Below are 13,833 nucleotides of genomic sequence, written 5' to 3'. Positions count from 1 at the left end.
ATATGCTTTATAATTGATACATACAATTGATTATAATGTAATACAGTTTTATAAAGTACGATGAATATTAATTAATTCTAACTCTCGTATATACATAGCTACAATAAATAATCTTATTTACCCACTAACAACGTTTTTAATATTAATTCTTTGGCAGAGAACTTCAATGTTTCGAGCATGTTAACGTTTCCATATCTAATTTTTCGCCGTACATTTTTGCTTCCAAAATTGTTAATTTGTTTTCATAGATTAAACTCAGACAATATCGTTTCGCCAAATTAGGATACTTTCTAATCTTAAAGGTAAATAATTTATTAACGTTTAATCTTATACTATCCTTATATAGGAAGCCTTGAATACCTGAAAAAATTCTCCCCTTGTATTTATTCTATGAAAAATAGTTTAATAATTACCTTTATACTCATAAATTCGAAGATTCTTCCTATTTTCAACGAAAATAAGCAGTGTTTCGATCAATCCATCGAAATTAAGTATCGTAAAGGATGTTGGTCGGTGTGCCTTTATTGTTTGAAGGATCCTTTTTCCTTTTACATCGTTATTAAAAATCTACATAGAATATAGGAATCAAAAAATTGGAAGGCATGGTTTGTTAAGTAGTTTCTCGAAGAATTAACTCACAAATATACGATCCTCGCTAACATCTTTGTCATAATACAAAAACATTTCTTTCTCAAATATTCCAACTTTGAATTTCAGACTTTCTGAATTTCTAGAGTATTTCCTAGGATTTACATTGTTAGAACGATTAACGTTATATTTACTAGCATTCTTGCTATTCAACAATATTTGATCTTTCTCGAAAATAATCTGAACGTTATCATCGTCTACCAGAGACAAAAGAGGCTTCTGCATTTCCTCGTTCATACTTCTAGATGACTGCAGCCATTCGTTTTTGTTAACTAACGTCAAAAATACGTCTTGATTTATTTTGTTACTGTCTATATCATGGCCAAGACTTAAAACGTGCTAAAATTTTTAACGAAGCATAAATAATGATATTTAATCACTTTTAGTTTCAAATATAACACTAAAACTTACCCTAAACTTGTCATCCTTTAGCTTCCATAGATTTGTAGGACTCCTTCCACAAGAACTTGGTCCTGAAGTGAGAAAATATAAAGCTTGGTCGTGTTTATAAGTGGTCCATTGTTCGACCACTCCAAAATCAGATATGTTGACGACCAACTCGAATTTTGTTCCAGTAAAGGAGTACATGCGCATGTGACAGGTATTGTAGCTTAATATTATATAATCGAAGTCATCCAGTTCGAAATGGTGGATGCTAACGATGTTGCTGTGGAACTTGATGATTTGCAAATAATCGAACGCATTGAACTTGTAAATTTGTTTCTCAGCGTAGCGTTGCAGCTCGCGCAAGTCCTCGCACATACTATCCAGATTTGCCTAAAAAGAAAGCATGAGCGTTTATACAAATTTCTAAATCATTAATACCTCGAAGGTTCATTGAAAATGGTTTCCATACACTATTTTCCGCCAATATGTCGTTCATCCCTAAATGTTCCTTTGCTAAAGTATTTGACAGCTCTGTGATGTTCGTGCCGTTTAACATATCATTTCCCGATGCCCCTTTCTCAAAGTAAACGTTACCAAATACGACCCATTTACCAGAGATAAACTGTGATACTAAATTGTTGGTCGTGACCGCCACCGCTTCCCAACGAGCCGGATCTATGCCGTTCAGGTAGCCTAACACTCGAAGACTCTGATTGAGAAATATTGGTTTTTCGAATATAAAACTGCCTAGAAAAGTAAGCATTTTACAGAAAATGGCTTATGTATTAAATCATTTGTCGATCGTCTCTTCGAAACGTTTGTCGTCTTTTAAAGTTTTACCGTTTATAGAACCCTTCGAATTCAAAGGTATAAAACTTTTCGGATCGATACCATTAATAATGTGAGCATTGAAATTCTGTCGAACGTGAACATTTCCACGAAAATTAAAGTGTCCTGATATTTTCTGGTCTCCAGTCATCTAAAAGCAAAAATGCTATTAGAGAACTGGAGGAATTAATCATCAAATAATCTAAGTAGATCTACTTGTTCCTTATAGAATCATGTCTCTTTTAAATAAAAAGATGGAATTTCCAAAAACATCCAATACATTAATAACTGATTGATTTGAAATATACATACCATAAAAGTGTTGTATTGAACCTCCTGTAAGTTTACCTCATTGATTCTTCCCAAAATTTGCATTTTATCTACAGTAATATTGTCACATTTCAAAAATTCTATACTTTGTTCAGTGTCCAGCGGTATTAATAAATTCATATCCAAATGATTGAATTTCTCTATTTGTATATCAGATTGAAAATTGACATCAGTAAACGTGGTAGTACCTGCGATCGAAAAAATACATTTCCAAAACATTTCCAGATGTAATCCAAAATAATCGTAATTCCAGTCACCTTCGATATAATTAGGTCTGTTAAGGTTTAGAACATCCTGATGCAAGTCATTTACATCGATTCCCATAATAGATTTCGTTGTGAGGTTTGTCCAAACTGCAAGATCCTTTTCTATTTTTATACCATCTCTGAAAATAATTTTTGATTTAATAAAGAACGGCTTGTCTATGAAGACGACCTTTTCTTGGAATCTTTTCAGATCTATGTCATTCAATTTGTCCTGCACTACAAACGTATCATTAAAGATGACAGTGTTCTCGAACACTTTCGTGCCAGAAACTGTAAGGTTATCCTTGTTGTTAAACATTATCATGGTTAAGAAGTGATCGAAATTTTTTCCCTGGATTGATCCATTCGTGTAAAGATTTTTTATAGTCACATCGTTAAGGAAGCGAACATCTCCGTGCAATTCGTAGCTATTGTTTCCTAAACGTTTGAATTTCTTTATCAGACTATAGTATGGTACATCACCGATACTTCCGGTTGTATTGAATTCTTTAAGAATCGTCACAGAACCATTGACGATAACAGGACCTGTTAACACCTGTTCTTTAAAGGGGTCTAGAATATTTTCTATGGGATGGCCATTCAAAGCGGTTGCCTCAAGTTGATGGCAAATAATTGTGTCAAATATTTTATGTGCATTGATTACTATATTTGTCTCGGATTTTAAAACCGTATCAAGCACGCGTTCTGAAAAATTGAAGCCATTCATTAAGTCCAAAATCGTCAAATTCTTAATGACAACATCTGACTTGAAAATCACGGTGTCGATTTCATCTTCGGTATACAGATCTGCCAAGACATTTCCATTGAGTAACTTTGTAATAATCATTCCTGTTACTTGAAGAGAGTTTAGAGTTTTGCTTCCATTAAGAATGCTGTCTAAAGTCGCACCTAATCTATTGGCCAATAGACTGATCTCATCCAGCGACATTCCATTAATAAATGTCACGTTCAAGCGATCGATTTCCAACTGGTCGATGGTTCCAATATTCGGAGACTCTAAATGTTTTGTGAAATTGGTGAAATCAAGACCGTTAATAACCTTTGGTGTTATTTTATCCGCCAGTAATGTTTCTGTCATTAAATTTTCGAAGCTAACGTTTTGAAATATTCTGTTCACTTTCTGATTAAAGACATCGAATGAAACGTTGTTGTTTAGTCCATCAAAAGACAACTGGTCTACAATAATTGGAGACTTAAACACAATAATCCTGTCCAAGCAATTGTTGGAATTTGTATTCTCCTTGAAGAAAGCTTTTAATTTCTCCATAGCCCCAAACGTCACATTTCCAAAAGTCACGTTCGATAGTATCTTTGTTAAATCTGAAACGATTCATCGTGATTAATGCACGAATATTAATTACCGATAAAAGAAAGCGAATTCATACTTGGAAAATCTTGTACTGTGTCCAAAGTCGCGAACTCATCCAAAAAATGACCATTAACCATACCGGATGTGATGGTAACGTTAGATTTTATTCCGACATTCTCTAAAAATGTCTTAACCCCAGTAATTTCAATTTCCTTGTCGGTTTTTAACAATAAATCCTCTAAATTTAGTACACGTTTATTCATGAACAATGTGTCGAATGTAACATTTCCCAAAACATTTAAGTTGAAAAACATCACATCCGATGACATCTTTGAAGTTTCATTCAACATTAATCTATCTTCCATACTAATTCCTGATATTTCGCCATCTATCTATAGTTGTAAAAAATTCGTACAGTACTAGAAATACGCCTAAAACTTGGCCAAAAACATACCCGGAATTCTCCATCGATTTTTACGTTCTCGAAGGCAATCTCCTCCTTTAGAATGTTGTCTTTATACAAAATAACGTAGTCTTCGAAATTTACGTCATTTAGAGTGGTTACATTTTCCAATCGTGATAGCAGCATCGAATCGAACGATTTGGTACCGGTTATAATCACGGAAGTATCACTATCCTCCAAAACATATTCTGTTGGATACAAAAGATTATTTAGGGTACCCAGCTCAAAAATATCTGAGATCAACGTCTGAAATCAATATAATTGTTACATCAAACTAATTATGCCACTTATATAAAATTGTATATCTAGCGTTAAATTTTACCCCTTCGATAATAGTATTTCCAGGAATATACATTGTTTCGTGTTTCCACACGATATTCTTCATCAATGTTGTCCAATCAATTCCATTAATCGCAGAGAAGGAGAGATTCCCGTTTACTTGAGCACGATTTATTTTATGAAAATCCACGGCACTATAATCCACTATAGAATCACCAAACTGAATATTCTCGATAGGAATACCATTCACCGAATGAACTGTCAGATCTTCAGCCTCGATGGAATCAAAGACAATTGTTTCGTTGATGTCATTGATGGACAGCGCAGTTAAGTTTCTCACATACAAATTGCCAGTAACATTAATATTTCCAAATATCGTGAAATCCGAATCGGAAAGCGGATCCGTTAAATTGTGTTCTACAACGTTCATCAAATTCGATTCGATTTCATCGAGTTTTCGGCTTACATTTTGTAATTTTTCCGCGAAACTGTCTGCGTCGAATGTCAGATCTTCTTTCGTTAAAGTCATTCCGCCTATCGTGATCGAATTATAGGTCACGTTATCAGATATAATTGCATTCGTGGCGTTTACTGTACTAACATTCCAAACTCCAGTGATTACAGGATTCCTTAGGTAACTCTTTTCCAGACGTGCCTTTGTTTCATCGAGAATCCTTTCTTGATGATTCAACGAATCCTAAACAGGTATTTCGAAAATCTGTAATTTTTAAATATTCTAAGAATGCCTACGATACCTACGTTTAACAAAGATTGCAAGATCAGCAGTCTTTCGATACTGGATTGAATCGGATGTTTCGTGTTTTTCAACTGCACGTTAAGTTTTACAATTTGATTACCCAAGACGAATCCATACTTCGGAAGTGGTGTAATCATGGATAGATCAAACTGATCGAGGATATTGTTAGGTAACGAGATTCTTTTGAAATTCAGGCCTTCCCAGGCAAGAGCGATTACTGTGGAGTTTTTCAGTTGAACCAACAACAATGACTCGTTTCTATACGTATCTACATTTACGTTTGTCACCCATGAAATTTCTGAAACATCTGTAATACACATCAATTAAGTTATTCAGGGAGAGAATCATGGTAATTCAATTCTTTATGGAATTTAGTTTTACCAAAGCTGGGTTCAGACTCTGTATTGAACTGGAATTCGCCATCTACAAAGTGAAAAAGGCCAGCCTCTGGTCCAGAAGTCGCCAAAAATGGAAGATAACCGCTCTCAAAACAGACGAAGTTTTTTAAATTATACGATTCTATCGTCTGTAGGTTTCGAAAAATACGGCCCTCAGTGGTGGGTCTATATTCATAGAGCGAGATATCATTCGTGCCTTGAACAGCGAGTGAAATGCTTTCATAAATAGGACATATCTGTATACCGAACGATCTTGGTACAAAGAGCCTATCATGAAACCTATATCGAAAGAATAATTCGGATTACATGTATGGATTCGGCAATTATTGCAAATTTATATCGTACAAATAATTACCAAAAGTCGAAAGTATTGATTGAAAAGTCAATGATAAATCCATACACGTCGATGGACGTTTGCAATCCAGAATGTAATTCATCGTCATTCAACAGCAATATTTTATATGGCTTTTCATGTTCAATGAACTTCATGTCTTTTATACGTTTCTGTGCTGACCACGACCAAAAGAATTGAAAAACATTTCCATCTTTTAGTCTGTACCAACGTAACATCTTTCCACTGTTCGATTCCACGCAGAAAACGACCGCAGCATCAAGCTCCGAGTGAAGGTTGATCACTCTAAACGTTAATATGGTATCTTGCAGATCAAAATTAATAGAATCATAGACAACAGACGTATCCCGATTAAATTTGTAAACGTAGAAGATAGATTTCTGAACCCCAAATAGATAGTTGATACCATTTACGTCTAGAGATTGCCAATTTGTCACTGTTTCTGGTAAGTTCGCGTATTTACGAACGAAGATATCTGTCATTATGAGCTCTGGAATGAAAGGAAACTGTCGTCGATATTTATGTTTAAAGTTATACGCGGTTCAAACAAAATAATATCTTGTACAGTACCTTCTCTGTTCCCAGCGCCTGTATTGAATTCGTATTCCATCCAAATTAACGTTTCATTTTCAGAATTTCGTGTAATTCGTGATAAATTCATATCCGCAAATTGATGTGGAGTTTTTAAGTCATGGTTGACATCCCAGCAATTTGTAATGTTCGCACAAACGAAAAGAAATAACCAAAAAATAGGGTTATGAATTGACGGGGGCATTGTAACGTTGCGATTAGATCGAATGATCTCGGAAGAGATACTCGTAACAGTCGATCGTACGATACAAAATATTTTGATCGCGATTGAGTTCACGCGCAGTGGTTCTCAGAATACAACAATTTTTATATTTTACTGGAGCAGCAGAACGAGTTAATGATTGGAAATAAATTATGGTACTATTTCAATGATTCGTTAGCATCCATGACCTCTCTTCTTGAATAATTTATCAACCCATAAGTTTTTCTTCATTTGTACATGCTAATTGTAACTAACTTTCACAAGTATGTAGGTCAAACAATGTTAGTTGCTCGTTTTCTTTAGAGAAAACGTTTTATTCAGTCAACATATTATAATACAAACAACGTGCATAAATAACTACGTGTTGTAAAACCGTGTAACGTAACAATTATCTTTGATGTTTTATGAATAGATAATCAATGCATCGTACACCAAAATGTTCCAAAAAAAACGTACTAACCATTTATAATTTGTTAAGTCCCTTCATATCCCTTTCAACAATATATTACATTTTCCTACGTATGTACATATCGTCTAAACAAAATTAATCATTACTTTGATTTTCAAACGCATCATCAAACTTGTTATTTTCAGAATGCGACAAACAGCATATAATTCTAAACTATGAGTAACTTCTGGTACCGTTAGTGTCTAAGGCACGGTAACTGATAAAAATCTCGTTCTGTCACCAACTTTTGGCGCAAACCTCACGTTGACCTTTTCCTTGTCCTCTTCACCTACTTCGAGAAATGAATTCCAATCCACCAGGAAATAGAGACCGCTCTTCCTTCTCGGAGGTAGAGCAGTGTCAGGTTCTTTGGTCGTACCACCGAAAGACTCCTCTAATGCCATCAGGTTCGAGTTGGTCGTGGTCGAAACGGTGGTAGAAGAGGAAGAGGTCTCAGATGATATCGATGTGGCCGATTTTGATTGATCAGAAGCTGCTCTCGCTGAATCTGTCGTCATGGGAGTGCTTAAGGTGGTATCTGCCGATTCTGTTGACAAGTTCCATCATGAATTCGGGTTTAAATTTCGTTCGACGCTGTTCCATTCGAAGTGTGAGTTGTAAGACTGAGAAATGTTGAAGTTGAGTGACGTACTCTGAGAATTGGTAGGAAACCGCATGCATTCAGATTTCAATGGTAATTTGCAACAATAACATTGCAGATAAGAATGAATATTATACAATGAGATAGGATATGATGTATCGTTGAGAGTAAATGTTCCGTTAATACATGGTAACATGTGTACAATGTACACAGAATTTCTCTATAGCATTAGTCACGAAAAAGGAACATTAGTACTCTATGTACAGAGTATTTCTCACAATTAGCAAGAAAGGCGAACAAGCGAATGGAAAGTGATAGACCTCGGACTAATCAGTAGTTTTCATAGATCTTTTCCCAGCTATTCCTTTTGTGGGAAAGATCGGCCTTTCTTCTGCGCGAGAAGAAGATTTAACATAAACATAGGCTCGTCAACGTTGTTAGAACAGAAAAGGAAAGCAATTAAGAACGCAGTAAAAAATGTTTTGCTATATCTTTCGAGTAAGTGAAAGATGACAAAAAAAAAAAAAAATGCATGAATACGAGTCGAAAATTTTTGGTACAGAATTAGTAGGGATCAGATAGTCAACCAGACCCTCGTCTAATTATTTTGTTATACACGTTAATTAATAGATTTCGAAGTTTCGTTAATCCCTGAACGATTTTTTGAACCCAAAATTCCGTACCACCCAAAACGTATATCATAAATTTCTTAATACCAGTCGTAATGCTCGAAGGAGAGATAGTTTGTTCCGTGGTGGTAACAGTGCTTGCTTCTTTCTCCTCTTGGTTTTCTTGCTGCCTCTTCACTTCGTTTCTGACTTGTTCGTTGTAAGTCCTGATGATCTCTTCGAGTTTCAGCGGATCTGGCCCGTCTTTTAGAATCTTCGTGGTCTGCAGCAAATCGTTCGCCACCTTTTTAACATTCTGAATGTTAGCCTTACCCTCCTGCACCAATTTCACAGTATCCAGAAGCTCGTTGATCTTGTTTCTTTGTTCTTCGTTATCCACAGTGGCTTCGTGTGGTTTGAATACATGATACTTGGATGTCTCTGTAGATTCCATGTCTTCCATAGAATTTACCACGGTCTTGGCTGACTTTTGAGAATTAGAGATCAGGCCTATGTTCTCCAAAATCCCTCTCATATTTTTCGGTACAGCTTCGATCACGGATGGAGCCTCCGTAGACGGTTTCATTGATTTTTGTCTTCGATTGTCATTGATGCCAAGTCCAAATCTAGCCAAGAACTCTTTCATCTCTTGATTCTTTACGCTGGAAGTAGGCAGAGGCTTGAAGTTTGTATACGAGTTCAGGTTAATTGTCGTCTTCTGTGTGGTGCTGGTCGTAGGTTGGGCCAAATTCGAAGTTTCAAGACCGAATTTTTTGAACAGCAATTGTACATCCGGAGTTAAATTTTCCACGCCTTTCTTGATCTCAGATCCCGGGCTTTCAAAAGCGTTTTGGTTGACAGTCGAAACTGCGTCATTTCCAGCAGAAATTATACTGTGAATGCTATTCAGATCTGGAACTTGTACTTTGCTCTCAAGAATATCCTTGTTCTTCTTATAAACATCTTCAACATTGCTGCTATTACCTGGTCGTAAGCCAATCGAAGCTAACAGATCCATCACCTCTGGTCTCATTGGCATGGAGGTTGTAGTAGTTGTTGTCGTAGTGGCTTGACGAAATCCTGCAGAATTCAAGGAATACGTGGAACTATACTTCACTTTCGAAGACGTTTCGGTGGACATGGGTGTCACAAAAAGGGTAGTTGGTTTTTCGGAACTCGACATCAAGCTTTCCGCAGTACTGGTATCTTTCATTAAGACTTCTGGTCTTGATGTCGAAGACACAGTAAGATGATCCTCAGGCTGCACGTTAATAGTTGGAAGAAACGGTATTTTGTCGAGTTTGGAAGGTAGAGTTGGTTTCATAATGGTACTCGGCGGTGCGTTGTAGCGCCATTGACTAGATGTCAATATATTCTGATTCACTTTGGATCTTTCCAAGTCGATAGTAATTTCCTTAGAAGCTGGTTTCGTGGTAGGTTCATGGGTAACGCTGGTGCTATAAACAATTTCTAATCCAGTGTCGTTGCTTCCACTATTTCTGTATATTGGATATTGCCTCGTGGTGGTTTTCTCAGTGGTGAACGCGTTTTTCTGAAGATTCTCCAGGTTGAAAGTAAACCTGATAGGCGTGGAATCCAGTTTCAACGATTCCTTTAAAGGCACCTTCGTACGCACTTCTGAGTACGTGTCCCTGTGATTTTTATAATGATTCTTCATCGTAGTAGATTCCTTCGAAATGGTCTTATAGGAATTACGATCTGCTATTAAATTCTCGGTAACTAATCTTTCGGAATTCTCTACGTTGTTATTCTCTTTTTTCGTTTTCCCTTCGTCGGACTCGTTTTTATCATTTTCTGATATTAAAAAGTCAGGAATTATCTTCGTCATTGGTGGTTTCGTGTAAAGGTCCTTTAAGTTTTCAGGTGATTCTTTAGCACTGTAAGGGAGGACAACCATTAACGCCCTTTGGTACAAATCCCTCGCTCTTTCAAATTTTTCTTTGTCTTTGAATTCGAACAAGTCCTGGGACGTGATGTTTTCCAGAATATTCACTATTTCTTGCCTAGTTAGCCTGGGCAAACTGGAGTCATCGCGAACCTGTCTTTCGACTTCCTCGATCGTACGGTTGATTGAGCTCTCGATCTCGAATCTTGACGGAAGTTCATTGTCCTGGCAGTGACCTAGACTGGAGAGGAGCAGCAAACAGAAAACCGCGAACTGCGCAAACAATTATTGCATCGATTAAAGTATCATCGCTATATTATTTATTACACGAAGAATCGCAGGATGAACTACGATTAAAATTTCGAATGCCAATTGCATTCGAAGAATCAACGATTCCGCGATATTAACGCACTTTGTAGTTCACAACCGCTTCTCGGAATAAATTTTACACGTAATCGCTGACTCGCAACGAATACAGAAATCTAGCTCGTATTCGCGATCACTTGTATCATTCGTATTATTTAACAATTCCCTTGTTGAAAATCAATTAATCAAAATTCTTTCTAAAACATTGTTAACATTTTCTCGATCTTCGTCGACAATTACAATTCTGTTACAGGCCCATATAAATGGCTCTTAATGAAATAATTATCGAGTTTACGTAAGATGGATATTGCTCGCGCTTTTTCCCTTCCAACATCTAGAAACGATTGCAATCAGTTGAACTCAGCACCGTGTCTCTTTCATATTCATAAAACAGCTCTCGCAAAATATCCTTGACTTATTTAGCCGATCGAGAAAGTCCAATAACCTGGTTATGTTATGCAATATAGTACAAAAATTGAACGATTCCTAAATCTAGGAAAAATTATATAGAAAAGAAAGGTAGAATTACGTGATACCATAATCGTAATTTCCGGCAGCGCTTGTCATACCGCTGTGAGATATAACAATTATCGAAAAAATTACTGCTATAACAGACGCTGTATTTTATAACATGCCACCGCTGTTATTTATACTATCACTAATTGTTATTGGAGGTGTTGAGCGGCCTGGAAACGTGATTTTGCTACATTCGTTCCTTTCGACTTCCAGAAAACTTTCTAGACAATTTTTTATGTGCTCGTTTCTTGAAATGGCTATTATTTTCCGGCTGATTTCCGGCTAAACCGAGTTTAAACCCTCACAAAAATGGTTCGAGTATTTAGACTTCCCTGTCATTTCGTCTTCGTGGATAAAATTTAATCGGAGGAGAAACCAGGAATAACTCGAAGTTTTAAAAAACTGTACTTGCTGTATTTCCATTTCACGATGTTATGAGTATTTCGTGTAATGGAAAAAGTATTATGTGGAGTGATTGTGTTAAGCAGTGAAATTAGACACGCTGGATGATTTACGATAATGATCTTCGAAGTCGAAAGTCACTTTCGTCTTCGATGACGTGACCCTTTTCACGCGTTAACACGAGCTTATTGATCTTGTGATTTTCACGTGTGTCACTTTGAACAAACATTTATATAAAGAATATACCGTCGTTTTCCTCTACCATGTCGAATCGCTTAAAATTTATAAACACTAACAGAGATATTTTCTAAGTGTCATCTACCTCACTTGGAATTAAATTCGAGCAATAGTAAAGTGACTGTCACGTATCACTTATTCAACTTTCAGCATTATTCCATTAATAGATAGTAACGACATACGAAAATACCCTACCTAAAGTGACATACAATCGATATTTTTTTATGTAATCAAAATGAGTAATATGTTAGAATTCTCCAACGATTAAATTTAAATTTATTGATTTATTATTATCATTAGCAATATGATCATTTACTTAGATCAAGCTCCTGTAACCATGAAAGCGGGCTATTCATCAACAGCTATCAGAAAATTGCTACGATGATCTCACTGATTCTTGTTACGATCATTAATAAATAATGTTAAATAAATATCCCATTCAAGTTCTTCGGACACTTGAATGTTTTGTACTATCAATGAATGATGGAAACTTCGATTTTTCACAGAAATTATTTTTTTGAAACAACAATACTAGAACCGCCGAGAAACTTACCATTACGGCAACCAATCGTCTTGGCACGCAGTTGACTACTGACTGAACGACTAAGGCCTACTTTCCAACTCTCTCTCTATCTCACCCGCTTATTTCGCTTCGACTGTCCTCCTGCACGCGGCTTTGGTTCATCTATAGATCTGAACGTTGCAGGTGAACCCATCACTTGTTTTTTCCCTCCGCTTTTCGGCACCTTAAACAGTATCCGACGGTGATCGAACGATGCACACGCTTTCTTCTTGTCGCTGATATGAAATAGAAAGGCTGGCTTGATCTTTCATTTTCAAGGAAAAAGAAAGTACCGGGCAAGACTGGTAGTCATGTACAATTCGGGATGAATGAATATTTTGAATCGACCGTCGTGCGCTTGTTCGTGTAAAATGATGAATCATAAGTTTGTGACTTTTGGTAGCTTGGGAAAAGCCTTCTATGGATTTGGAAATTGTGAGAGTTGGAAAGCAAAACATGCTTTTAATCTACTTAAAATGATAATAATATTAATCGATTGAGTTTCTCCACTAAACATATTGACATTAATAATATACAATTATAGATTAAAATTTAATTCGTAGCTTCGATTCGAATTCTACTCGTATATGTAAGTACTTTGTCAGCTATCCTAAATACAAAAAAATTACATGCAAACATACTAATTGTAAGTCCATATATACTTTGAAAAAGGTGCTATGTCGATAATATTGCTATACTATATTACCGATTCAGTATAAAAAAAAGATTATAACGTTAGTGATTGGAATTAAGATTGAATTTAGCTATTGCATTATAATCACAGACGAGACATAGAATATTTATAATTTGATTACACAAGACTTAGTCAACGGTGATTCCACATACCACGAATGGTATATACGAAAAAATAGACGTACCATTTATCGGTAGGTTACCATGGGAGAGCTTCTTTTAGAAAATATGCATATACCATTTGCTATAAAGATAGTCGTCTGTGCAGAAATATGAAATATACATATTTACTATTTAACGCAAATTTATATTTCTAACAAATCAAACAACTCAGGAATTTTCACATTTGTCAAATTAGTGACACTTCCTCATTACTATTTAATCCTGGCCCTTTTTTTATATATTTTCTCTTGTTCGTTAATTAAATTATATTTATTCATTTCAAAATATTATTACATACTAATATTTATAATAATTTTGTATATGCACGGTAACATTTTATAGTAACCTATACATTCTAAAATATGTTATATGTATGTGTATATATATTTATTTCAAATACACGTAATAATAGTTTCACATTCATTCGTACGTTAAGGAAATCCAGAATGGATCCTTAACGCGCGGGATCCAATGTGATGACAGGTCTATTGTGTACCTTTGTCATGAGTATCCATGTATAAT

The 13,833-nt window shown here is 35.7% G+C and overlaps 2 protein-coding genes across 3 annotated transcripts; both read right to left on the bottom strand.

The window, feature by feature from the left end:
• Positions 1–32: 32 nt before the first annotated feature.
• LOC126920268 (uncharacterized) lies at positions 33–7,043 on the bottom strand. The gene is made up of 15 exons (XM_050730373.1): positions 6,588–7,043; positions 6,021–6,507; positions 5,649–5,944; positions 5,270–5,574; positions 4,554–5,207; positions 4,223–4,477; positions 3,845–4,160; positions 2,451–3,779; positions 2,176–2,381; positions 1,876–2,014; positions 1,505–1,782; positions 1,060–1,425; positions 640–987; positions 414–567; positions 33–360 (listed from the first exon to the last, which is right to left on the bottom strand). Exons 1-15 carry the CDS (start codon positions 6,790–6,792, stop codon positions 164–166), a joined length of 5,535 nt encoding a protein of 1,844 aa, XP_050586330.1. The 5' UTR covers positions 6,793–7,043; the 3' UTR covers positions 33–163.
• Positions 7,044–7,191: 148 nt separating this feature from the next.
• Positions 7,192–12,644, bottom strand: LOC126920271 (uncharacterized). 2 transcript variants are annotated; one of them, XM_050730382.1, is made up of 3 exons: positions 12,448–12,644; positions 8,576–10,614; positions 7,192–7,805 (listed from the first exon to the last, which is right to left on the bottom strand). In XM_050730382.1, exons 2-3 carry the CDS (start codon positions 10,383–10,385, stop codon positions 7,462–7,464), a joined length of 2,154 nt encoding a protein of 717 aa, XP_050586339.1. In that variant the 5' UTR covers positions 10,386–10,614; positions 12,448–12,644; the 3' UTR covers positions 7,192–7,461. The 2 variants fall into 2 exon arrangements, with proteins under 2 accessions (XP_050586339.1, XP_050586338.1); XM_050730381.1 differs by having other exon boundaries at positions 7,193–7,805; positions 8,576–10,646.
• Between the last annotated feature and the right edge of the window lie 1,189 nt (positions 12,645–13,833).

The sequence above is a fragment of the Bombus affinis genome, chromosome 9 (assembly GCF_024516045.1).
Source record: "Bombus affinis isolate iyBomAffi1 chromosome 9, iyBomAffi1.2, whole genome shotgun sequence".
NCBI lineage: Eukaryota > Metazoa > Arthropoda > Insecta > Hymenoptera > Apidae > Bombus > Bombus affinis.
The sequence above is the reverse complement of the archived record's forward strand: the minus strand, read 5'-3'. Positions and strand labels throughout refer to the sequence as shown.